This window comes from Triturus cristatus, chromosome 6 (assembly GCF_964204655.1).
Source record: "Triturus cristatus chromosome 6, aTriCri1.1, whole genome shotgun sequence".
NCBI classification, from domain to species: domain Eukaryota; kingdom Metazoa; phylum Chordata; class Amphibia; order Caudata; family Salamandridae; genus Triturus; species Triturus cristatus.
Window position 1 is genome coordinate 1,036,454,325 of NC_140589.1, and position 24,217 is coordinate 1,036,478,541.

The 24,217-nt window shown below is 42.0% G+C and overlaps 1 protein-coding gene across 6 annotated transcripts in view; it reads right to left on the minus strand.

The window, feature by feature from the left end:
* Positions 1 to 3,620: 3,620 nt before the first annotated feature.
* Positions 3,621 to 24,217, minus strand: part of LAMA2 (laminin subunit alpha 2) — a 3,129,796-nt gene continuing 3,109,199 nt past the window's right edge. For all 6 annotated transcript variants that reach the window (XM_085611831.1, XM_085611827.1, XM_085611830.1 and 3 more), the window contains 4 exons: positions 22,405 to 22,558; positions 18,993 to 19,123; positions 7,217 to 7,439; positions 3,621 to 3,994 (listed from right to left, as the gene is read on the minus strand). In XM_085611831.1, the coding sequence (XP_085467957.1) occupies positions 3,837 to 3,994; positions 7,217 to 7,439; positions 18,993 to 19,123; positions 22,405 to 22,558 (666 nt within the window). In that variant the 3' untranslated portion in view covers positions 3,621 to 3,836. The remainder of the gene's footprint in view (positions 3,995 to 7,216; positions 7,440 to 18,992; positions 19,124 to 22,404; positions 22,559 to 24,217) is intronic.

The window sequence follows — 24,217 nt, forward strand, 5'->3', positions numbered from 1 at the left end:
AGTCTCCAAGGGGTATCACTTGGAGTTTGCACAGTGTCCAGGATCGTTGTTCCGGGAAACTCATCTTCCACAGGATCTGGTAACAATCCAGCAAATACTGAACGAAGGGGCAGTTGTTTGTGTTCCCCAGAGGAAACAACAGGCTGGGCTTTTACTCCATTCTCCGTTTTAGTACAAAACGTTTCAGGGGACTAACCCTGTGTTGGATTTGAAAGCATTGGATCTGTTCCTGGTCACAATAACTTTTATAATGGTCACCCTTCAGAGTATCTTTCCCCTGTTGAGATTAGGCCTGTTTCTCGCTTTTGTAGACCTGCTGGATGCATTTTGCATGTCCCACTCTGTCCTCTTCATCAACAATACCTTAGGATTCCAGTGGATGGCCGCTATTACCAGTTATGCTCTCTCCCATTTGGTTTGGCATTGCCTTTCAGAGTTTTCATTAAGCTGCTGGCTCCACTGGTGGGTATTTTGCACTCTCAAGTTATTCAGGTGTTTCCTTCCTTGACATTGTTTAATTGCTCCTTTTCTCTCTAGGGCTTGCAAAGATGTGGAGGACGTGTGTCTCTGCAGTTTGTAGGACCTCCCTTCTGAATGGACTTGGGGGAGGTTTCTGGCTCCAGCACGATGGGATGAACTGATGTTACACCTGTTACCCGACCTGTCTCTCCCCTTGATTCCAGTGAGACTGTGGCTGAGGAGTCAGGGGGAAATGGCGTTCAATTTGGCTCTGGTATCCAGTTGTGCATCATATTCTGCATCACTGGAATCCTCTGTCTCAGGATTTCACAGCCCGGGTTCCAGTTACTTGGCATGTTGTGCAGGAACAGCAGTGGGGGTTGAACCCAGACAACCTCAGCATGGGGCATCCGTTGAGTGGTCCTCCTTCTGTGATCATCTTCATCGATGCCAGCAGTCAGGGGTGGGGAGCAGATCTGGTGAGTCTTGCTGCCTATGGGTTGTGGAGCAGGGGTGAGTGTCTCCATTCTTCCAAATGGAAGGAACTGGCTTCAGTTTAGGTGGTCCTCTTTCATTTCCTCCCATCCATCAGGGGTCGAGGAGTGCGTATCCAGACAGACAATCAGGTCATGAGGTTTTATGCTTGTCATCTGGGGGAGATGATTCCCTCCCTCTTTGTCTTATCCCGGGAAGGGGGGCTGTGGCAAGAGCGGATTCTTCTTTATCTGACGCGGTCTATCTTCTGGGGAGGAAGGACGGGCATGCGGATCAGCTCAGTCAGAGTTCTCATCGTCTATCTCTCTTCCCCAGGGTATTTTGGGAGATACATTAGAGGTTCAGGTGCCCCTGGCTGGACCTGTTTGTCAGAGAGTGCAATGCCCTTCTTCCCTATTTCTGATCCTTGATTCCCTCTCTGGGAACCTAGGCCTTGGATGCCCTCTCAAATCCCTGGCTGGGGGTTTCCTGTATTGTTTTCTGCTGATCCCCTTGATTCCCTGGGTGCTGCACAAGGTGATCTCTGACCACACAAAGGTTCTACTGGTGGCTCCGGGTGGTCGAGGTGGCTTTGGTTTCCTCTGCTTCTTCAGCTGTCAGAGGGTCTTCCCTGAGTGTTTCCGCTTTTGCCTTCTCCTCTGAGTCATCCCCTTCTGGAGACTTCCTCCTTGAAGCATCTCAATTTGGGGGTCTGGCTGCTAAGCGGTTGACTCTGTATGTTCTATTCTATTCTGAACCTGGGGCCATCTCCATCCAGTTGTTTCACAAGCCCTCCACTCACGGATCGTTCAATCGCCATTGGGGGCATTTTGCTAATTAATGTGATTCTAAGGGGTTGGTTTCCTCCCCTTGTTCTCTTTTACGGATTTTGGATGTCTTGCAGGATGGCTTTGCTTTCGGTTTGGCTGTTTCGGCCCTTGGAGCCCAGTGGGTGACTCTTTGGGCCTTTCAAGGGAATGGGGTCTTCGATATTGTGACTTTGGCCTCTCAGCTTCTTAGGGTTTTTTATTCTGCACAGCTTGTTTCCCATTCTCTGATTCCTCCCTGGAATTTACCTTTGGGTCTCCAGGCGCTGACTGGTACTCCTTTTGAGCCCCTGGATGCGGTGTCCTTCTATTTACTGAAGGAGCAGGCGGTGTTTTTGGTTGCAGTGGGTTGTGGGGGAAGGGTGGAAGAAATAGGTGCTTTAATGTCGGTTTTTCTGGTTCTCCGTTTCTTTCCAGATACAGTGGTTCTTCGGCCAGACCTGGCTTTCCTTCCAGTGGTTCTTTCTCAGTTTCCTTGTTTGGAGGACCTTGTCCTTCAAGTTTTCTTTCCTGACCCTTCTTTGGCTGAAGAAGTTGTTTTACATTCCCTGGATCTTCGCAGGTCCTTGTCCATTTATTTGGAACATTCTTCTTCCTTTCGGGTGGTTGATTTCCTTTTTGTTAACTTTGATCTTTCCAATAAGGGTTTGCGTCCTTCTACGGCTTCCGTTTCCCGCTGAATTAAGTCTGCAGTCATGCGGGCTTACCAGGTGTCTGGATGTTGTTTTCCTCTGCAGGTGCAAGGTCGTTCAACTTGAGGGGTTTCTATCCCTTGGGCTGTCTTTTGCGGTGCCCATTTGCATGAAGTGTGTGCTGCAACTACTTAGATTTCCCATCAAACTTTCCTCTCCCACTATCGTTTACTATTGGGTGGGCAATTTGTTTCCTCCTTTGGGGATCATGTCCTGTCTGCAGCGATGGGTATTTCTGCTCATTTTGTATCTTGAATAGCAGTATCTTTTGTATGTTGTAATAAATCGGTTTTCATTCAGCATCCTTGGTGCTTTGATGGTGTGTTTTTTCGACCTTAGTGGCTGGAAATAGTTACTGGTCTGCTTGGGTCTCATGCATAAGGACTGCATTCAGGAATGCCACGGTTACTTATCACTAATCTTCCTGCCTCCGAGTAATGAAGTCCTTACGAATGATATAATTCTCCTTTCTGGCAGAACCTATTCCCTAGCTGAAACCCAAAAACGTCCTCAAGATGACCCCCGTTACCCAGGAGCCACAACTAAAGGGAGGAACTAATGAAGCACTTCCTGTAACACACCACGCCAAAAAGACAAGAGGAAGACAGGAAATAGTCAACCACCATGCCCGGGTGGGACAGCGGGACTCAGGACTGCATCCAGGTAGACCAGGACTCAGAGTAATGAAGATTATTGATAAGTAACCGGAACATTAATGTGTATACTGATTCATACAGCACCAACTTGGGAACACAAACACTGGGCCTGTGAACAAGTTGCAAGCCGTACAGTGCTAATGTATGCCTGTGCAATAATGAGCACCAGTTCACATTTTTTGGGACTAGCACTTATATTTCATACTCAAAAGAGAAAGTAAGAAGCACAGTGAAAAGGGAATATTCAGGGATAAAAAAGAACCATCAAGATTGAAATAGAGAGAGGAAGAGTAGGTTGGTGGAAGAAAGAGGCATGAGGTGACATCATGATAAGTCATCGTTGATACTTAGCAATCCAGATATTTGGCAGCACCTGAGGTGTGCTCATGACAAGAACTTTGGGCACATTTTTTTTTTTATTATTATTTTCTGGCAAATAAAACACGGTCTAAACAGTCTTGTAAGACTTGACTCTGACTTCTTAAGCATGTAAAAAAGAGCACAAAACGAACTGCAGTAAAAGGGGAATCTTTATTGTGTTTTGGGGGAAATATTCATTGTTTTTGTTGCATAATTCTTATCCTTCATGTTGTCATTAAGTAGTACCATGGCTTCCTTCAACACACTGATATGTGTCAATCCATGCACCATGCACTGTTAAGTATTCCCGTTTGAATGGCTGCAAATAAACATTCCAAAAGAGTCGACTGCCTTTTGGGAGAGAGGTTTCATGCAGCAGGGCACGTTAGAGGCTGGACTCCAGTGAGCTCCAGAGCTTTGGTAAATTTGATTTCCTGAGGCTTGCCTGTTCCCTTGGTGAGCTTCAAGTCTCGAATGCACCCTCTAAAACGTGCTGCAGTCTTCAAGCCGAACTGATTCAGGCCATCTGAGGGAATAAAACAAAGGACACGAGTTACAAAAACATAAATCCACATCTTTCCCCCCCATTTTGAACCCTCAAGCTGCTTATGAAGTTGGAGAAGCCACTGAGTCAATCAGTGACTTGTGCGATGTTTTGTTTTGCACTAGCAAATATTCAGTCAATAGGACCTTCCTTTTGGAATCACAACTATTCGTTAGGACAGAGAATACCCTATTCTCTTTAAATGGAATATGGTCGAACTCCATGCCTTTTTCTGGGTTCAGTGGTTTATCATGAGTAAAACTCGTTTTTCTTGAGCCCTAGTTCAGACTCTTACAGTGTTTGGGAACTGTAGCATTTAGGACTCTTTGGAAGCTAGCAAAATGTTTTATAATACCAATAGGGGTCTATTTCAAAACTTTGGGGCATATTATCAAGCACGGCGTTAAAACATGGGCTTCTATGGGAATTCTCTGCGGCATATTATCAAGCCCATTATCGCCGCTTTAGCGGCAGTTTTCTGCCGCTAAAGCGGCGATAATTTTAACGCCGTTTCTTAACAATATGCCCCTTAGAGTTAACACTTGACACAAAGAGGTCAGCCGTCAAGTGAAAATAAGCAAAATGGATCTGTCTCTTCAATAAGCATTTTTTATGGGCTGATCAACGAGGTAATGGAAAGTGTATTATCTGAGTATTTTAAACTTGGTTGCAAAGATCACAGTACAAGTACTTTTTATAGTAAATCCTAGTTTTCTCTGAAAGCTCATATTTGTCTACAATTTAAGACTCGTGGTCACTGTTTTTTAATCTGGTCGCACTGTGTAAATGTATTCCAAAATCTAATAAAATACAGGTTATGATATTTTTACATGAACTAGTAAGTTTTTCCAAAAATGGGGAAGTTCATAAGCTGTAAAACGTCATTCATACATCTTCCTCAGACGTAAGTCCATTTATGCATACAAATATTTATTACTCATTCAATATTTGGAACACAAACCAGAGAAGAGCAGTGTTGGCCTTGGGACAAATGCACTAGTGTCAATTTCGATAATGTTTAGCAGTAGTGCTCTTGCAGTCCCACTGCTCAGAAACTGCCAAAAATGTTTTTAAAAAAAACCTTATAGTAGAAGGAACAGTCAATATCAAATAGTTTTTATCCTGCCATACAAATTCAAATCAGTTCAAACCATGATTTTCATCTTTATTCGTTTTCATCACTGCTGTACACTTCCAGTCAGCCCAACCAACAGGTTTCATCCTGTCAAGGACTTCATCAGGGTCAGGACTTGTGCGTGTAGCAATCCAGAACAAGTTAGTTCTTGTGAGTTAGATACCCACCAGTCACTCTCGAGCGGAATTTTGTAGTTCGTCCAATTACGCTAGTTCCTATGAGTTTAAGAAAGGTCAATCTCTCCCCAGTAGGATCTGCTGAGCGAAGTTAGTGTCGTGTAACAACGCCTGTGTAAGAAGCCATTACTCTTAAATTGTACTAGGGAGGGCCTCACACGCGAAGAGTACTTAGAGAGTCACTCTCTCTCTTGTAGTGCGACGCCTGCTGCTGTATGCTAGCTCTTCACTCAAAGCTAGTAATGCCAGCAGCATGCAGCGTGAACAAGAGTTAAGCAGGTTTAACGAGCACGCCTTCAGTTCTGACATGGGATGCAGTTGATGGCAAGAAGCAATGCCACCAGGCACTGCAGACTGTCTCTCAGCAGTGCTTGTGCAATGCAGCTGCAAACCTTCCTGCCAGCGCAGTTCTGCAGCCTCTTCACCCTCTTTCATTCAGGTTAGTGTTTAGAGACGTACTGGCTTTTTTATTTGTGCTTATGTAGTAGCAACTGTCCTTATCCCCTGATAGCAGGTTTAGAACTCCAATTGCACATATTTAAAATCGATGAGGTTACTAAGCCCACCACTTTATAATTTCCCCAGTCACCACTGTTGCTTGGTGCCACATTCTAGTTTATTATCTTCTGCCCATAATGAAACTCTAGAAAAAGACTAGCTATGGGCAAATGGGCAACTGTCATACTTCCACAGGAACAGTGCAACCCGATCTGCCAGGCAAAGAACCATCCAGATGAAAACACTAGCAATCCTACACCAGATTCAGCCTACTTAGGGCTCAGCAGTGTGCTATAGCTGAACTTCTAATGCATATTGAGCAAAGGAGTAAGGACCCGCATCGTTGTAAAGCTGGCACACTCCTCTTTTCACCTAAGATCATGATAAAATTCATACGTTTTGGCAACCTTCAAAAATCACCATGATACAGAGGTTGAAAAAATGCAAGAATACAGTAAATAGGTGGGTTACATATAAGACACATTTATGTACAATATAGATACAGGTCGAGATTTGCTAACAGTTTGCACTGGACTTACATTACTTTTGCAACGCAAACCCAATATAAAGTGTTAGGCTGGAGTGTGTATTATTTAATCAACACAAATCAGAATTTTGCATTGGAGAGTTTCTCAAAGAACAAAAATTGCACTATGCGCTCATTTGTGTCAAGGGGCTTTCTGTGGGTGAGACATAGGCGTTCCCATGTAACCATGCATGAGTTTTGTTGCAGATCCCTACCAACATACATTCATAGACATGGAATTGCACCAAAACCTTCCGCCTCCTGGAGGAAGGCGTAACAAAGAGAAATGCTTTCAATTCTATTTGTTTGTCCTACTTTGCCTGTGCGCTGCATTTTACAGCAAAAATACAAAACAGGAAAATATTAAAGAATAGTTTATGTAGTGGAGGATCCTCCTTCAGTGCAAAAACTATTCCTTAATGCCGCACACATACTTGCACTATGGCGCAAAGGTGAGTGCGCTGGTGCATATCAGCCTAAAGTGCAGCAGGAAGAGGAAAGAGGAAAAGGATGCCATATCTTGGTACATATTCATTGTTCTGCTCTCTCCCTTTCATGCAGTGCAGTGTAGCAAAATCAGTTGCAACTATGTTGCATGACTTTTTCATAAATATAGGCCACAATGTCCTGCCTTGGATGTTTTTGTTGTCTGTTCTTATGTGAAGGCTTTTCTGACTGGTTTCATAGTTGCCAATAGTCCTGGATACTGACCCTTGTCAGTGTAAAAAATAAATCTGAATTTGTCCTTATGGCACAGAGTATGCATGCGGTCTATCATCTGTAGTTTGAACTATGACATTCTCATTTATAATGAGAAATGTGGAGGTTTAGGCTAATTATTTCTCTAATAGTGCATTGATGGAACTCACGTGGATAGCCACCAACATAGACTGGGTCATTGGTGTCTGCAGAAGCGGAAGACACAGCTTCGCTTTTCCCCTCTACTTTTTTGTCATCCACAGTCAGTTCCAGGCGGTGTTTGATCTTGTTTGCTGTCACTTTGTGCCAATTCCCATCACATAAACTTCCTGGAACATCAGGCTCATAAATGGCGGAAAACTGTCCTGCACCATTATCCGCATGGAAGAGTACCTAAAGAAATAAATGTTTAAATAAATCTGCATTCTGATACCAATCATTAGAATATTGCAACTCATATTTGCATACATACAATTCCCTATAATGGATTGGGCATAATAACGCCCCCTGGTATAATGGCAGAACAGTTTAGTATTGCAGAAGGAGTACACAAAGGCTGATTTTTAATATAGAATGTAAATGGGCATAATTCTCTACCACGCAATCCATGAGGTTATTCTCTCATCTGAAATAGATCCATGCACTATGGACGTGTAGCAGTCCCAGATGTGCTTTTGCATGCCACAATAATGGAACCATTTCAAACGTCAGCTCAAAACGTTACCCAATCCAAGAGGTAGGCTAATGTCTTTCTTAAATACTTCTTTAAAAAACACACAACAAACCGCATTGTAATGATCTCAGAATCTCAAAATACATGATTAAAAATAAATAAATAAGACACAATTCTGCATGTTCAGAGTCTTTTTCAGTAATTTTTATATACTTCACAGACTAGCAGTCAAGAATATATACTTACAGAGGTGTATATATTATGAGAAGAAATTTTGAAGATCTGTTAAAAGCAGCAGATTTAAATGTCAAAAAACCGATCAATACAATTTATCCCATTCCATAATAAAAACAGATTGCAGTCATATGTTTTATCTGTGCAACTGGCCCCAAATTGTGATAGTTATGCATTTAAGCAATATGTTTTGGAAGGTAAAAGACATTGTCGGCCATTATTATGGTCTGCAGTAGCATCCATCATAGATACCCGCTTAGAATTAGGGGCTACACTTATACTGGTTAACACCAGGGAGTGCCAAAGCAGTAAAAGCACACTAAAATATAGTGCTTTCTGGTTTCTGCTGAAAATGGCGTTTTATCTTTGTTAATCATTTTTATCAGTATACTTGGTAATAACTGAAAACCAGAGACCATATTCATATTGAACGCATACTGATGATCTGATGTGTTTGTTCGGTATATCTTTATAAAACTTTGTAGACTTATCCTTTCCATTTATTTTATTTTATTTATTTATTAATTTAATTTATAAAGCACCTGAATCACCCCCAAAGGGGTATCTCCGTGCTGTGGGAAAACATAGCAGTCAGTACAGACCAGATGACAAAGACTCAGAAAACTTCTGTTTTAAGAAGTTTTGTAAGAAGAAGATATTCTGAGCATTTTCGAAGATGGATCTGGAGTTGATTCCAATAATGGGGGGCTAAATAGAAGAATGCTTTGCCACCCATATAAGCTTGTCTAAAACGGGGTGTCACATGCAGGGATTTCTCTCCTGATCGTAGGGATCTATTTGGCTGGTATGGGATACGTTTTTCAGTTAAATAACTGGGTCGTCTGCCATTCAAAACTTTGTGTACAATGCAGGATATTTTGAACTTAACTCGCTGGCATATCTGTATCCAATGAAGTTGTCGCAAGAGGGGAAGTGAGGCTGTTCTGGCTGTAAGTTCCTAACGAGATGGGCAGTGGTATTTTGAACTACTTGGAGTCTATTTAGTGAAGAATCACTTGCGGCAACCTGGAGGGCATTACAGTAGTCCAGGAAGGCCATCACTAGTGCCTGAACAAGCATTTTTCGCACACAGAGAGAAAGGAAAGGAAAAACTGTGCGCAAAAGGCTCAGCATATGACCAGAGCGAAAGGGCATCGCAGATGAGCATGTTCTCTGTTTTCCCAGCATTCAGCTGGAGAAAATTCTCCATCATACCGTCTGATAAACGAGACTGGGTGTTCGTGTTATTTCTGTCAAACGATAGTAGGAGCTGAGTATCATCAGCATATGAAATCAAGATGTATTTCGAATTCTCGGAGTAGTTTAGCAAGGGAGGGGCACAAAAATGTTAAACAAAGTGAGGTTGAGACAAGATCCCTGTGGAACTCCCTTGGTAAGCTCCATAGTTTAGGAGCGAAAGGGTCCAAGATTAATAGTCTGTGTAAGATGTGATAGGAAGCTTGAGAACCATGATAGGGCATGTCCACAGATCCCAATCTCTTTAAGTCTCTGGAGCAGAATAAAGTGGGATACAGTGTTGAAAGCTGCGACAAATCTAACAGCACCAACGAGGCCACCTGACCATTATTGAGGGAGTGACTTCTGTTGTTTGTAACAGCAATCAGTGCTGACTCAGTACTGTATATTGGCCTAAAGCCAGACTGTGAGGGATCGAGGCATCCAGTGGACTCAGTATATTCTGAAAGTAATTTGTTGATATCTTTTTTCAAGAGTTTACTCAGTAGAGGTAATAGGGAGGTAGTTGGATAAATCCGCTACTGGGGCATTCGCCTTTTTTCGAAAGGGGATTATCTGTGCATCTTTTCACTCAGGTGGGAGTTGGCCCTCTCTCATAGAGAGAATGTGTATTCTGCTGATAGAGGGAAACAGTTGTTTATGTAGCAGGGAAGAGATTCTGGCTAGGATTAAATCCATAGGTGACCCAGAGTTGGCTGCCTACAACATTGCCTCAACTGTGTCTACTGTGAGTGGGGTAAAACTATCCAAAATATGGACATTAATCGAGGTAAGTAGAGTGAATTTTATTGTTTCACTCGGAGAGCCCCTAGCCTCAGTGAATTTCTCATACATCAAATTAATTTTGTGTTCAAAATGATTGGCGATCTCATCGCAAAGGTCTTGAGATGGGGGGATTTCATTGGTGCAAGACCTCGGATTGCTGAAAGATATAAGAATCAATCAATCAGGGAATTGTAAGCATGCTACTCACCCGTGAGGGTCTCAAGATGCTGGGGGGGGGGGGTCCGCAGATCTGTTTAGCCAAGAGCCAGGTCTTGAGGGGCTTCCTGAAGGTGTTCAGGAGGGGGCGCGTCTGATGTCTGCCGGCAGCTCGTTCCAGGTCTTGGCTGCAATGTGAGAGAAGGATCTTCCACCTGCTCTGGCTCTGTGGAAGAGCGGGGTTTCCGCCAGTGCGAGGTTGGAAGATCAGAATTCTTCCAACCTAGATAAAATTCTTTAGGAAAATCCCCTGCCTGATTAAGTTGTAAGGCAATAAAAGCTCTTCTGGCATTTTTTAAATTCTTATGATAGACAGCTAAAGAAGTCTTATAGACTTCCTTATCATTCTGGTCCTGAGAGTGACTCCAGCATTTCTCTAGCTTTTTGCAAAGGGTTTTCTCCGTCTGCAGTTCTTGAGAGTACCAGGCTGCATGTGGCCGTCACACATTATTAAGTTGCTGTTTCAGAGGGGTCAAACTATCTTTAGCCACTCTTACCGCATTGTGGTCAGTTAAGCAATCACTGGTATTCCTCGATTCCTAGTTCATGTATGATGAAAATTCATTCATAAAGGTGTCTAGTATGATTTTACGCCACTGTCACCTATGGCTATGGAGTACATTGGAGAGGATGGACTCCACCTTGGACCCTAGAATTTGAAAGTCAATCAGGGAATGGTCTAACTATACCAAAGGGCGGAGAGCCTCAATATGAATGTGTGGTGAGTTGGTCTGGATAAGATCTAGCATATGTCCTGACGAATGGGTTGGGCCCTTGTTAATCTTATCCAGTCGTATAGTAGACATATCGGCAAGGAAAAAAGAGGCATCCACGTTGGAGGCAATTTCTTTTTGTGAATTAAAATCCCCTAGTAAAAGAAAGTGTTTGGTAGAGATGGTATGGGGAGCAATCAATTCCATCAATTGGAGTGTAAAATCACAGAGGGGTCCGGGGGGAGGGTACACAAGGGCACCTTTCCAGCAGTCATGGGGCGAGAGATCAATTCTAAAAATACAAATCTCTATCTTATCATCAAAGCAGCGTTCAAGAATAGATACCTTGACAGAATCTTTATGGATAATAGCAATACCTCCATCCGCACGGTTCCCCCCAATCTAATCTTTGGATATGATAGCTCTCTGGGAATGCCACAGTAATGGAGGAAGTGGAGCTGGGTTTGAGCCATGTCTCGATGAGGAACCCGAGATCAGGTGTTCCTGAGGTAAGCAGGTCCCAAATTTCTGTAGAATGCTTAGGCAAAGATCTAACATTACTCAAGAAGCATTTCCACATCTGATCTGGTTTGGCAGTCAGAGTGCTGGAGGGGGAAGGAGAAGTGTCTATAATATAATTCCTAACCACCTGGTCAGGGATAGGCTGTGTAACTGACTTTTGCCTCAGCTAAATGCTTTGTAATTGACAATGTGTACAGGAAAATGGACCCTCCATATTACAAAATGCCCCAGACATGCCATGTGAGCTATTCAAACAGTGAGCCTTGTACAAAAGTCTATTATTTAGAAGTTCTTTAGCCGAATAAATACGTCTTTGCCCAGGAGAAGTGCCTGACCTAAAAGATGCAGGGGTCCTGGCTCCTGGTGACGGCTTCCCTTTGGTGCGCCTTAGGCGCTCCCACTGCGCACGTCTGCTGTGCGTTGGGGGAGCCATGTATTTAAATAGGAGCCACGGAGCAGCTAGACTGCTAACTCCTGTAACTCCTCCCCTAACCGGAAGTGAGGGTAGGTTCGTATTTGCTAGCTCTCTCCATTCAAACAGGAAATCTTGCGGTGGAACGGAGAGCGTACGGGACACGAATACGGAGAAGGGCAGCAATGGTACAGGGTAAGAGTAAAAGGCAGAGAGGCCCGTGTCAGTATTTAAAATTGAAATCGTAAAAATGCAGCTCAATGCAAATAAAATCTTAGACAAATAGAGGCTAAAAGGTCTTCCCCAGAAGCAATGTAAAAGCGAAATGAATAACGTTACAGGTCTGTGAGTACACCTTTTTATACCATAACAAATGATTAACATTTTTTTTATCACTCTGTGCTTCATTCTGAATAACTTTCATGCAGTCTACAATTCCCATTTCACATGGCATATCTAGGTGTGACACACTATATCTGGTAAAGGAGTTAAGCTGTTTGAAGACTATTTCAACATTTTGTATGTTTGAGTAGTAGGGAAGATTTGTTTCAGATCACATATCTGACCTCATGAACTGAGTCATATTGACTTGTCTTACTGTTTGATGATGCATAATCATTTGTGGTTGAAGATATTGAAGATACATGGCCATCAACAGTCTTCTTTCTTTACTGCAAAGCATTTTTTACTAATGTCACCTTTGTTTTAAAAGAGATGGAGTCCCTCTGGAGGTGGTCAGTTCTCAAGGGATTTATCTTCATTCATAAGCAGAAAATGATGCTAAAGCCCTAATTTAGAGTCTGGTGGATGAGATACTCTGTCACAAACTTGACAGATGTCCCATCCTCTGTATTGCAAGAGTATTATAGACTACCATGTGTAATACAACTGATGGGCTATCATATACATTTTCACAGAGTACCCCATCCTCAAACTCTAAATGTGACACTAAGGGCCTCATTTATATGTTGGCACTATGTATACTCTGTCACAATGGAGTATATATACTGCCAACATGAAGTTCAGCCAGCCCGATTTAAATGTGGGCGGTACTTTGGTTTGACTATGGTGGTGGCTTCACCGCCATAGTCTCAACCTCTTTGACAGCCTGAAGAAGTAAGGGATGTTAGAGAAATGGCTACATGACCCTCCACCCAATCAGGATGAGCAAACATGTAGCCTTATTGTTACTGTCCGTCACCACTAGGTAAACCCTTGCACTGAGGGAGTAAGTATCAGTTTTTCTAGAGCGCCCAAATACCGATGTTTCTTGGCGCTAGTGGACCTAAACAGCTCAAAGAACAACCCAGGCTACATATAACAGCGACAGTACAGCCATGTCTTTAAACATTGCCTAAAACCGATAAGGCATGGTTCCGATCCTAAATGCAAAGGCATGGAATTCCACAGTTTGTTAGCTAGGATTGTGTGTCTTCTACCACCCCAACTAGCCTTCACTATTTTTGGGATAGTTACCAGATTAGAACAGGAGAACCTCAGTTCACTCCATGGATATACCACTTAACCCGTTCGTTGCGTGCGTCGGCCAACTTCTGTCGCGACCACTACCTCCGTAGTGCTGCGCATGTGCGTTGGCTGGCGCAGCCCCGCCCGCGCACGGAAACGTCCGCACTGCGGCGGATTCTACGACGTGCTAAAAGGGTTAAAAGTATTTTGGAAGGAGAGAGGCCTGATCCATGCAGGGCTTTATGAATTGTACACAACACCTTGAAATCGATCCTTTTAGGCAATGCCAGCCAGTGTAATTCCAGTAACTTATTTTTGAACATGCAAACGTACTGTGGTTGTTGCCTGAGTGGGGCTTCCACCCTCTCCACAAATAACCCCATTTCTTACAGCTACATCAGGAACAATGCTTAAACCTTCACTTCATAGAGCCAAGCTGCCACATTTTGTAATGATTGCAGCTTGGATTGCAATCACTTGTTTATCCCTTAATAAAGGGCAATAAAATAATCCATCCTTGAAAGGATCAGCGCAACCACCACCTTCTTTTTCAGGTCGTGTGGAATAAAAGGACATATTTTTTTAACATCTTGATTCTTAGGAAACAGGAAGATGTTATACAGTTTATCAGTTCTAAAAAATTCAGCTGATCATCAACTACAATCCCTAAATGTTTTGCCTTCTGAACAGGCGAAGGTAAAGGGCTGAAGTTGTCAGACCACCAGGAGTTATTCCAGACTGATTTGTTTCTCCCAAAGAGAATCACCTCAGTTTTTTCAGTGTTTAATGTTAAGCAGTTATCCTGCATCCAGACTAGAATGTGGGTCACACAATTATTCGAGTGTTTGGCAGCTACACCATCCTCTGTGGGAATGGATACAATTATCTGCATGTCATATGCATACAATTTGGTGAAGAAACCAAATGATTGAATCAATTCCACCAAGGGAGTGATATAAATGTTGAAAAGCATAGGGGACAGAGAAGACCCCTGTGGGACTCCGCAAGGATGGAAAAAAGGGCTAGAGTTGCAACTGTCCTCTTCTATCATTTGTTCTCTGTTAGTTAAAAAGAGATAAGTAGGGCCAAGGCAGTATCCCGATCCCCACCATTGATAGCCGATTGATGAACAAATCATGGTTCACCGTATCAAAGGCGGCCGAGAGGCCTAACAATATCAATGCTCCTCTGCCACCCTCATCCACCAACCTGCAGATTTCCTCTATTGCTACCAGTAGAGCTGATTCAGTGCAATATTTCGTCCTGAATCCATGTTGGGACGGGTTCAAAATATTGTTGGAGTCCAGAAAAGCTGTAAGATCTTCATTTAAGGCTTCCTCAAAGGACCTAGATAATGCTCCTCCCCCTCCCCCACAGTTACAAAAATGACTCCCATTGCGATGGGAACCATTACTTCTTTCACTTTTAAAAAGAGAACCCTGTTACAGAGTTTTCTTTTTTAAATTAAAAAAGAATACTGTTTGATGCAACCCTGCACCAAACAGGGGATTGCATCAACAGGAACTGCAGTGACGGTGGTTCCCGCCAATGCTTTATATATGACCACCAAGTTGGTGGTCATTTATACATTTGGCAGTTGGGACCTCCACCAGGATGATGGAGGTATTTACTTCTTTGCCTTAGCAGAACTATGGCCCAACTGCTGAGATATGAATGAGGCCCTAAGTGTTCAATCCTCCCCAGTGGCAGAAGATAGATTGAGAGCTTCTATTTTAGAAAAGGTCAAACTAAAATCAATTTCACTTGTATGATGTTATTATAAAGTTGTACATCGCATAAATATTTTCATATTGTTCCAAATACTGTTAATCTCACAAATTCTGTACACCCATCAAAAGTAGCACAATATGACATTGTATTTTTATGATAGAAGTCTTGTATTCCGTTAAGGTTGTTTCTCAAGCACTCTGTGACATTTATGCCCCAAATCTAAAGTGATCTATATTTTCAGACCTCACTTTGCCTAAGGTAGTTCAGATTGTTATGACCTGGAAGCTTGCATTGCTGTCATGATTCTGCAATCAACTTCAGTTCTGAGATATTATACCCTACTGGATTTGACTAACCTTGGTTTGTACAACAGTTTTTTTCTGGCTCCCTCAAAAGATTCCAGTTCACACTTTTATACAAAATGCGTACTTGGACCTAGAGTTTGTATCTTCCTCTCATATGTCAACTGATCTGTTTCTTCTGGGTTAGGCTTAGGGAAACGGATAACCACTGCACTGATCAATATAATCTTTTGGGCTTACATCAGTCTCAGTTTCTGAAGGGGGGTGGCCAGAGAGGCCAAAGTGGGGGTCAAGTTTTGAAACTGCTCCAGGAGGCACCCCAGTTATCCAACAAAGTACCTGGTTTGATCTCTAACCATTTTTTCTCCAACAGCCATAAAAACAACGGGGACAATATCTAACTTACAGGCTGGGTCTTCAGCGACTGGCAAGAAGAGGATTGGGACTGAGAGGCCCATCCTCATGGCAGCGTGATTAGAACCCTCCCTCTCTGTCTTACAGACACCGAAGGAACGCGGCTGAAAGTGACTTCCCTGTTCACCGAGAGGCCTGAAAGCACACCCTGTGGCCTGGTCCTGACCCACAGAGGTGGCACGGAGATAGTCAGTAATCAGCACCCAACACACTAGGTTGGCTATTTCCACCCTAGGCCCTACACCTGTGCATTTACACTCCTTCCCTGGTGATCCTGCCTACAATATCAGAGCAGATGAGGAGTGCCGTGTGCAAAGCTGCGGCTGCCACACTAGGGAAGATGATGCCCATATATCAGCTGTGGCCCATGGAAACAGCTGAACAGGTCTGGTGGACCGCCGTGCAGAACTCAAGGCAGGCGCCTTGTGGATAAGTTCCCCATTGGAGGGGAATCCTGACAGAGATAACAGTATTCCGGGCCCAGGCTGTAGCATCTTACATCCCCCTTTTCGGCAGCCTGCATACACTGGATTGGGGCTAAAGGGTACCATAACAACTCAGCAAGTTGAGGTGCCGGGCTACTGCAGCATGTAGTGCCTGTAGTGCAGTTTTAATCTGACATTTCAACCTGACAAAATAAAACTTTGCCAGGCATAGACCTTGCTTTTCATTCTTATAACTCACCCCTAAGACAGACCCTAAAGGCTCTTAGGGCTGGGTGCATTGTATTTGAAAATTAGGACATGTATGCTGACTTTTTATACGTCCTGCCAGTGAAAAACTCCTAACATTGTTTTTCACTATTGTAAGGCCTATCTCTTACACTGAAAAACACAAGGTTAGAGTATTACTTTTAATTAGTGTTACCTTTGAATTAAGAGCAGGTAGAGATATGGTGTTTGCACTCAAATTAATTTTAAACTGTCTTCAATTGTGAAGTTCGATTTCAAGTCACAATTCTGAACATGCCAGTCTTGGAAAGTTTATATTTTCTTGTCCTAAACTTTGTGCCTTCTGGGAGTGTCTTGGGCCACATAACTGTGAATGCCTCTGCTATTGGTGTTTATGTATTGCTTCCAAACAGTAATAGAAAGGGGGCTTATGTATGGACAGGATGGGCCATCCTGGCAAGATGAATGGGAGGAGCAGCACCCAGCCCCACTTGCACTTCAAAGCGTTTTTCCTCCTTCACACTCAAAGGAATCTGACAGTAGGCCTACCTGCCTTTTCTCAACCCTAGGCAGTTGAAAGCCTTGAAAGGGAAAGAACCTTCCAGAAACAAATGTGTGCATAGAACAGGGACACCCCCCCCCCCTCCTCCACTGAAAAAAAGGCTGGCACCAGGGATAAATACTGGACCTCCAGAGCCAGGCTTCAGAAAACTCTTGACCCATGGAAGTTACAGAAGAACTGCCTTTGTGACAGAGGACTGCCTTGCTGTCTGGGGAGGAAGAATGGACCTGCTTGCCTTCTTCTCAGGTTAACCAGAGTTACTCCACTCAGTTGGTGACCTCCTGTGTGAGTTATAGGGATGCAACAAGCTTCAGAGGTCTCCCTGCAATTGCCCAGCTGCACAGGAACTGCTTGGACCTGCAAATGGACTTGCCTGAGCCCTGATGCTGGCCCCTGCCTGAAGTAAGCCCTGATCCCCAAGAGGTGCCGCTCTAGGTACTGGACTCTTGGCTGGCATCAAAGTGTACTCCTCCCTGACTAACAGTGGGTCGCATCAAATCGGATGCAGCACAACACAGGATATTGCATTGCAGCTCCTGATCTGCGGCCTCATCGGAACAGACACAGCGTGACACAACTTGATGCAGAACCTCACATCCCAGCCCTCGCACCTCCTCACTGGAACCAACACAGCACGGCACAAAGCCTGGCATCAAGGACATAAGGTACAACTCTTAGCAGGGATAACTTGGTCCCTGTGCCCAGCCTGCACTCCATCGTGGTCAAACTGAACTTGTGAGTTTGTCCTGGTCCGGCCATTAGCAGATAACCACATTTTGCACTCTTTTTAGAAAAAAACTTTCAATTCAATATTGCGGGTTCTACTAATTGGAATTTTTCTTGTGTTGTGTTTTCACTTTATCACGGTTTCTCTGCTGCATAAATATTTCACAAATTGCCTCTAAGTTAACCCTGACTGCTATTGTGCCAAGCTACCAGAGGGTTAAGCACAGGATAATTTAGTGACTTTTGTGGTACACCCTGAGAAGTACTGTGGTTGTTGCCTGAGTGGGGCTTCCACCCTCTCCACAAATAACCCCATTTCTTACAGCTACATCAGGAACAATGCTTAAACCTTCACTTCATAATCAGTAAATATACTATAAAATAGCGCGGCCCACTATACCTAGCTTTGATGGGATTGTCTCACATAATTGACTGGGTCAACCGTATGACCATATGATGTAGTGACTTAGCTAGCACCTGAGTCAGAAGATGTACTTTTCATGAAACTTCTCCTGGAAATCCAAAAAGCTACATTTTGTGCAAAGTAAAATACATTATGGCTGGCATTTTCCTTTACATTCAGATGCGTCCTTAATCTTTAAAATAAAACTCTGTTCAAAGTTCCCTCAGTAAAAAGTATTTGAAAAATAAGACCTGATATTATAAAGATTGAAAACACTGAGACAGCATGTGTTTCATTTTCCTCTAATATTTTCATTATTGTTTTTTTGTTTTAAACTTTTTTCTTTTAAACAGTACTTTACAGCCAAACATTAGCTAAGCCAACAGCAATGCACTTGCGTTAGAAGGTCAAGACCTATTCGCTTTACCAGTACCTTTTCATTTATGGGAGAAGCTTGATATTTCTTTAGAACACTAGACTCCAACCTAATAGACGGATGCAAACAAAGGGGCATAACAATCGTAGTCCTTGTGCAAAAATAAACTGTTTGACTAGTACTTGTGAATTAATAAGGCAGGCCTGTATTACTTGAAAACTGTTTTTGCTTAGGAGCCCAGAAGTTCCATGCCTATGCTGCATCATAATAATTGGTTGTTCTGTTTTGGCACCTAATGATTGTCTGCAATGAGCCTCAAAAAGGTATCTCTCCTTCAATGAACACCAGCTCTATATATCATAAAAAGCAACTATGATATTAAATAGACCTAAACATCGATTTGATTATTTTCCCAAATAAAAGATTTATATAAAGAAATGAATGTGATTACATGCACAGACATGTTACATACGGGATCACGTTGAAAATGTTATTTACTCACATTTCCATTCACCAGTTCAAGACCCATTCCATTCATTTTCTGACCACTTATTCCGAGTAGAACTCCGTTTGTTCGAGTAGTACGAAATTCAAATTCCACAAGCAGTTGTAATCCCACTTTAAAAGCATCCACTGATGTATATATAGAAAAATATAAAGATATTATGATCACTCAATACATAATTTAGTTGGTGCATTAATATATTGGGACTTTGAGCCCCACATAACTACCAGGCCTGAAGAATATTAGTCAAGTTGAAGAGATAGATAGAAACACATATATATATATTTTAAAGGATACTCACAAATTACAGTCGTGCTGTTGTTTCCTGATTACAAAGTAGCAAAGACTTTCGCTTAGGGTCATAGGTCTAATATAAATGCAAAGCTAAGCGAAATAATCTAATGTATACACTCATGGCCTCATATCTGAAGTAGTTTTCTAAATTTAAGACTTATTACTGTTTTAATCCAGGTAAGGTGCTTTACAAAGGGTTCTGCCCTGGTAATAAGATCGTTTTAAATGTGTTATAAATCAGGAAAAAAACTATATAAAGCAGGCCTGTCTTAAAATTGTCTTTATCAAGGTAAGACTGTCTTAAAACGACTTAATCCAGGGCAAAAAACTTTAATAAAAAAAGTTTGGTACTTGTTTTGATTTACTTTAGTGTCACTGGGATTGTGTGATGATCTCTTGATCCTCCGCCGTATACATAGTCAGGTCATTAGGTATAACTTCATATGAACAGTTTTTTTTATTTACACATATTATTTCTTTGCTTAGCTCTTATATACTTGTTTTTCTTTGAATGGAGTTTTTCTTGGGGACTGCTATTTACATACCAGTTAAATTTGTTCCTTTCGAAAAGAGCAATTTTTAGTCTTTTGCAGAGCTGGGTGAGGTTTAACTGGATGGGGAAGCATATGGCATTCCACATTTGGAGGCCTACTATAAAGAAAGTTTCTCTTACATTGGTTATTTCCTTTATTTTGAGGACTCCAATTTGTGGTAGGATTCAGACATGGCAATGTACATCAAGATCTTATCTTTCTCTACAGATTATGGAAAGTGTGACTAGTTAAGTCTCTCTGTGAATTTGTGTATTGTAGAAGTGGTGCTTTTGAACTCGATCCTGGAATCAACTTATAGTAAATGTAGGCCTTTACTGAATAGAGGAAAGGGAAGACATTAGGGCACCCCAGAAAGAGAAAGGGAAAGAAACAGAGGTAGAGAAAATAGAGTTTAGTAGCCAATGTTTGCATTGTAGAAGGTTGGGGGTGGGAATTTAGTTTTTAAAAGAGTATGTAAAAAACAAAAGATTCTTGGGTTCGTGGCAATATAAAAGAGCAATGTGTTTTTGAACAAGAGAGGGGTCAGCCAGTCCTCAATGTCTTCAATCCAGATAGCTAGAAAATGTATTAGAATGTGACCCAGCTGTGCCATTTTCCCGCTATGGAATTTAGATTTTATTTTTATGAGTGGAGTTATGGGGAGATTTCCCTGTCTGGATGCAAGTTTTCTCTCCTTGTGTGGAAACTTAAATCACCAGTGATGTGTAAAGCTAAATTCATGCATCAAGTGAAAGCAAAGACATCTGCTTGTGCCGTAACATATATTTGCCATGGTAATTAATACTTGGCACATGCTCACATTTCCTGCATACTTTTTTATTTTAAGCTTTGCATCACTGATTCAAAGGAACCAAAAGTGTTAACAGTTGTGGGTGGTGAAATCGCAGAAACAAAAAAAAATCACTTAGTTCCCGACCGGCCGGCCGGCTACCACCGCATCTCCTGTGTTCCCTCCTGTCCTCTTCCTGGCTTCTTGCTAGAAACAGGAAGCAGGAAGGACCAGGGCTCCCATGCTCCCCGCAGTCAATCACAATGCTGCAATGCAGCGTTGTGTTTGGTCTGAGCGTCGTGACACGGCGCTCAGTCAGGGGCTGTAGGGGTGGGCATGGTCTCCATGCAGGCTCTAATGCAGCCTGCATGGAGAACAGGGAAGTGCTCATGACTGTTTTGGGAGACCCGAGATGGCCGACCAAACAGTCATAGTGCACAGAAGTGTTCTACTACTCCTCCCCTGCTCTGCAGCCCTGCCCCCTCACACAAGCTGCTGCAGCAGGAGGACAAAATAAAATGATAATAACATTACGTTTTTATCATTTTATTATTTTCTTTCTTTTGCTGCTTCCCAGCAGTGAGGCGACACTCTTCCACCTTAGCGGGGGAGCCACCACTGAGTGTTAATACAATTAATCCATTCAATCATGTAATCCTTCCCAAGTATGAATTTCGCTATATGTAATGTTTCCTTATGTGGGCATTTAAACTCTTGTTTTTGTGTTTAAAGCACCCTTGCCCTGTCACCTTAGATGGGATTCACTGAATTTTACTAACAGTAGATAAGCTACCTTTGTTTCAATATATTTGCTTTTTCAGGGTTATTGTTATGATATATGCGCTCCAAGAAAGCTGTCTAGTGGCTCAGAATGTGTTGTAAGGAAGTTGTATAGATGGAGAAGACAAGATAGATCAACTAGAACTTGCGTGTCTATGCCTTCCTATACTGGGATGAAGGCGAAATCTTCACTTAGTGAACCCACTGATTAGACTTTGTATTGAGGACACGTCAGGAGAGCGCCAGCCAAAGACCAGTCTTGGGTAAGTACATCTAAGTACTTATGTACAACGCATTTCTTTTGTCGCATACTTCCCGTTTATGACCGGAAAAATGTTTTTTCAAATGCACAAAATGTGATTCGGTAACTTGTTCCCGAATCATATTTTGCATTTGTGATTTGGTATTTGGAAGGTGCATGTTCATAGTGTCTCTTCTAAATGCCACTTTTGGTCACAAATTAGTAATACTTCAGCACCAGTTTAAAACTTGTGGTAACCCATTCGCAAAGGAGAAGAGGTCCCCAAGGAGCCCTTTTCCTTTGAGAATATAAAATATTTAAAGAGCACGCAGTGGTCCCTAGGACCACTGCCTACTCTTAAAATAAAAAGTTCAAGGTTTCATTTTTTTCATTTTAAACACATCCTATTCTCCTTTAAGAAAAACAGGCTGCATTTAAAAAAAAAAAGATTGCTCTATTAAAAAACAATCATAGACTTGGTGATCAGCTGAACTCAGCAGGTCGCATCCCAGTGATGGCGGTGATTCCTAATGGGTTTCAAATTGCAACCTACCTCATTGATATTCATGAGGTTGGTCGACTTGAGTCCCACATGGAATCCCTAAGTGAAACTTAACGAGTATCCTACATTAGGAATACCAATTTCCTAATTGCAATTCGGAGAGAATCACAATTAGGAAATCGATATTGCTAATGATTTTACATCTGGCCTTTAATTTACAGTTATCATTCACTTCAGATGCTCTTGTAACATATCACAAATGAACTCACCTGCTTTTGCAAATCCAGTTCCATCAAAGTAGGTTCCCTTCTGTGCATTAGCAAAACATTTTCCTACGTTGTAGCTGGAAGTGGGGTTCTCAAAATCAATGGGAGACTCTGCCATTTTAAACCTCTTCATGCAGCCTTCAATGCTGTATAACACCTGAGTAAAGAATAAGTGTTAAATGATTTATTAGTATGAGGTAACAATGCACACAAACAGTTTAATTTGAGCAAGAACATTTTATAAAACTTTCACTTATTTAAATTATCTGACTAAACTGCTGATAGACAAAGGGACTGATTTAGAGTTTGGCGGATGGGTTACTCTGTGACAAATGTGACGGATATTCTGTCCACTTTTTTACATGTGCATTAAATCCTATGAGACTTGTAATAAGGCTGCTGGGATATCCGTCGAATTTGTGATAAAGTAGCAGTCTACCAAATTCTGAATCAAGTTCAAAATGTCAAAATTCATGCAAAATGGAGTTTTTAGATTTTGTGATTCTTACCAAATTAGTTTGGATTGTATGTATTTAAGAATCATAAATCATTTACAATTATGCTAGCCTCAATATGTGACCAGGTAGTCAGACTCACAGTTAATCCGAGTTTTTCTATGTTAATGATTTTTCAAACTGTGAGAATACAGATATATTGGAAGATTCTTCAGAAAAGCTCATTGACAAAGGGGAGAAGTCAAAACCAAACCTCTGATGAGTGTCGCAAACATTACTCATGTATTTGACAATTTAGATATTAATCAGCAATTTATTAATATCTAGGGTGGAAATTCTTGTTGACCAATTAAAATTAATTTCATAAGATCCAGTTGGTGTTATATGGCCTTTGCACCATATGGTAATGGAGTGCTAGGTTGAGTGGAACATTGTAAACCATTGATGAAGAGACCATCTGAGCTAAGAACTGTAAAATGAGTCCAGATACAAGATAAAGGCCCACTAAAAGACTATGGATAGTGTGCATTACCACAAGACATGTTTGCTCCCAGCTCTATGCTGAATATGAAAAACCAATCAAGGTCAAACAGACTACACACAGGTTTGAGATACAATGAATAAAAGCATATGGTGTAATTACGATAGAAAGGGAAACGGGGACCTCAGTCCTCCCTATCAATTGCAACAATCGCTACAATCATTTGGGCTCATGTACCTATGCAAATTCCCTACAGTCTATATTAATTGTGCAACCTAGGAACATAGATAAATACTCTGTTCACAAATTCCATAATCTGAAAATAATTTCACTATTTTGTTAATTTTTCTGTATGAGACATATATATTCATACTAATAGGCCAAAAGCTGGAAATATAATAGTATACCCTGCTATGTATGGAGGCATCCTTCGGTGACTTGATGTAGCAGAAACAATAAGTTGCCTTTTCATCTCTGTGATCTGATTGGTGCAGGGATGCTTCAGAGAGCTGAAAACCATAGGTGCGAGTAGGAGGCCAGTGTTAAATACTGTGAATGGGACGGTTCCAGGAAACCTGCAAGTTGCTTGTGTCCCAAAAATGGCTTGCCCTCCTCAGCATGTGCTAACTCAGGGCTGCTAAAATGTCTGATATCAGGGGAGCTTGCCAATAGCCGTTGTGACCTATTGTGTGCTGATAATTTCTAGTTGATTAGCCATGGACTTGATGTCTCAAAGCCACCTCAGTCACCCTTACTTTAATAACTTGCTGGTGGTGGGGCTATCAGAACACAAAAATATGTGAGAGACGCGCAACCTCTGTGTGTTACTATGCTTGGTGACATCTGGGGAGAACTGCAAGGTCTCAATGTGCCAGAAAAC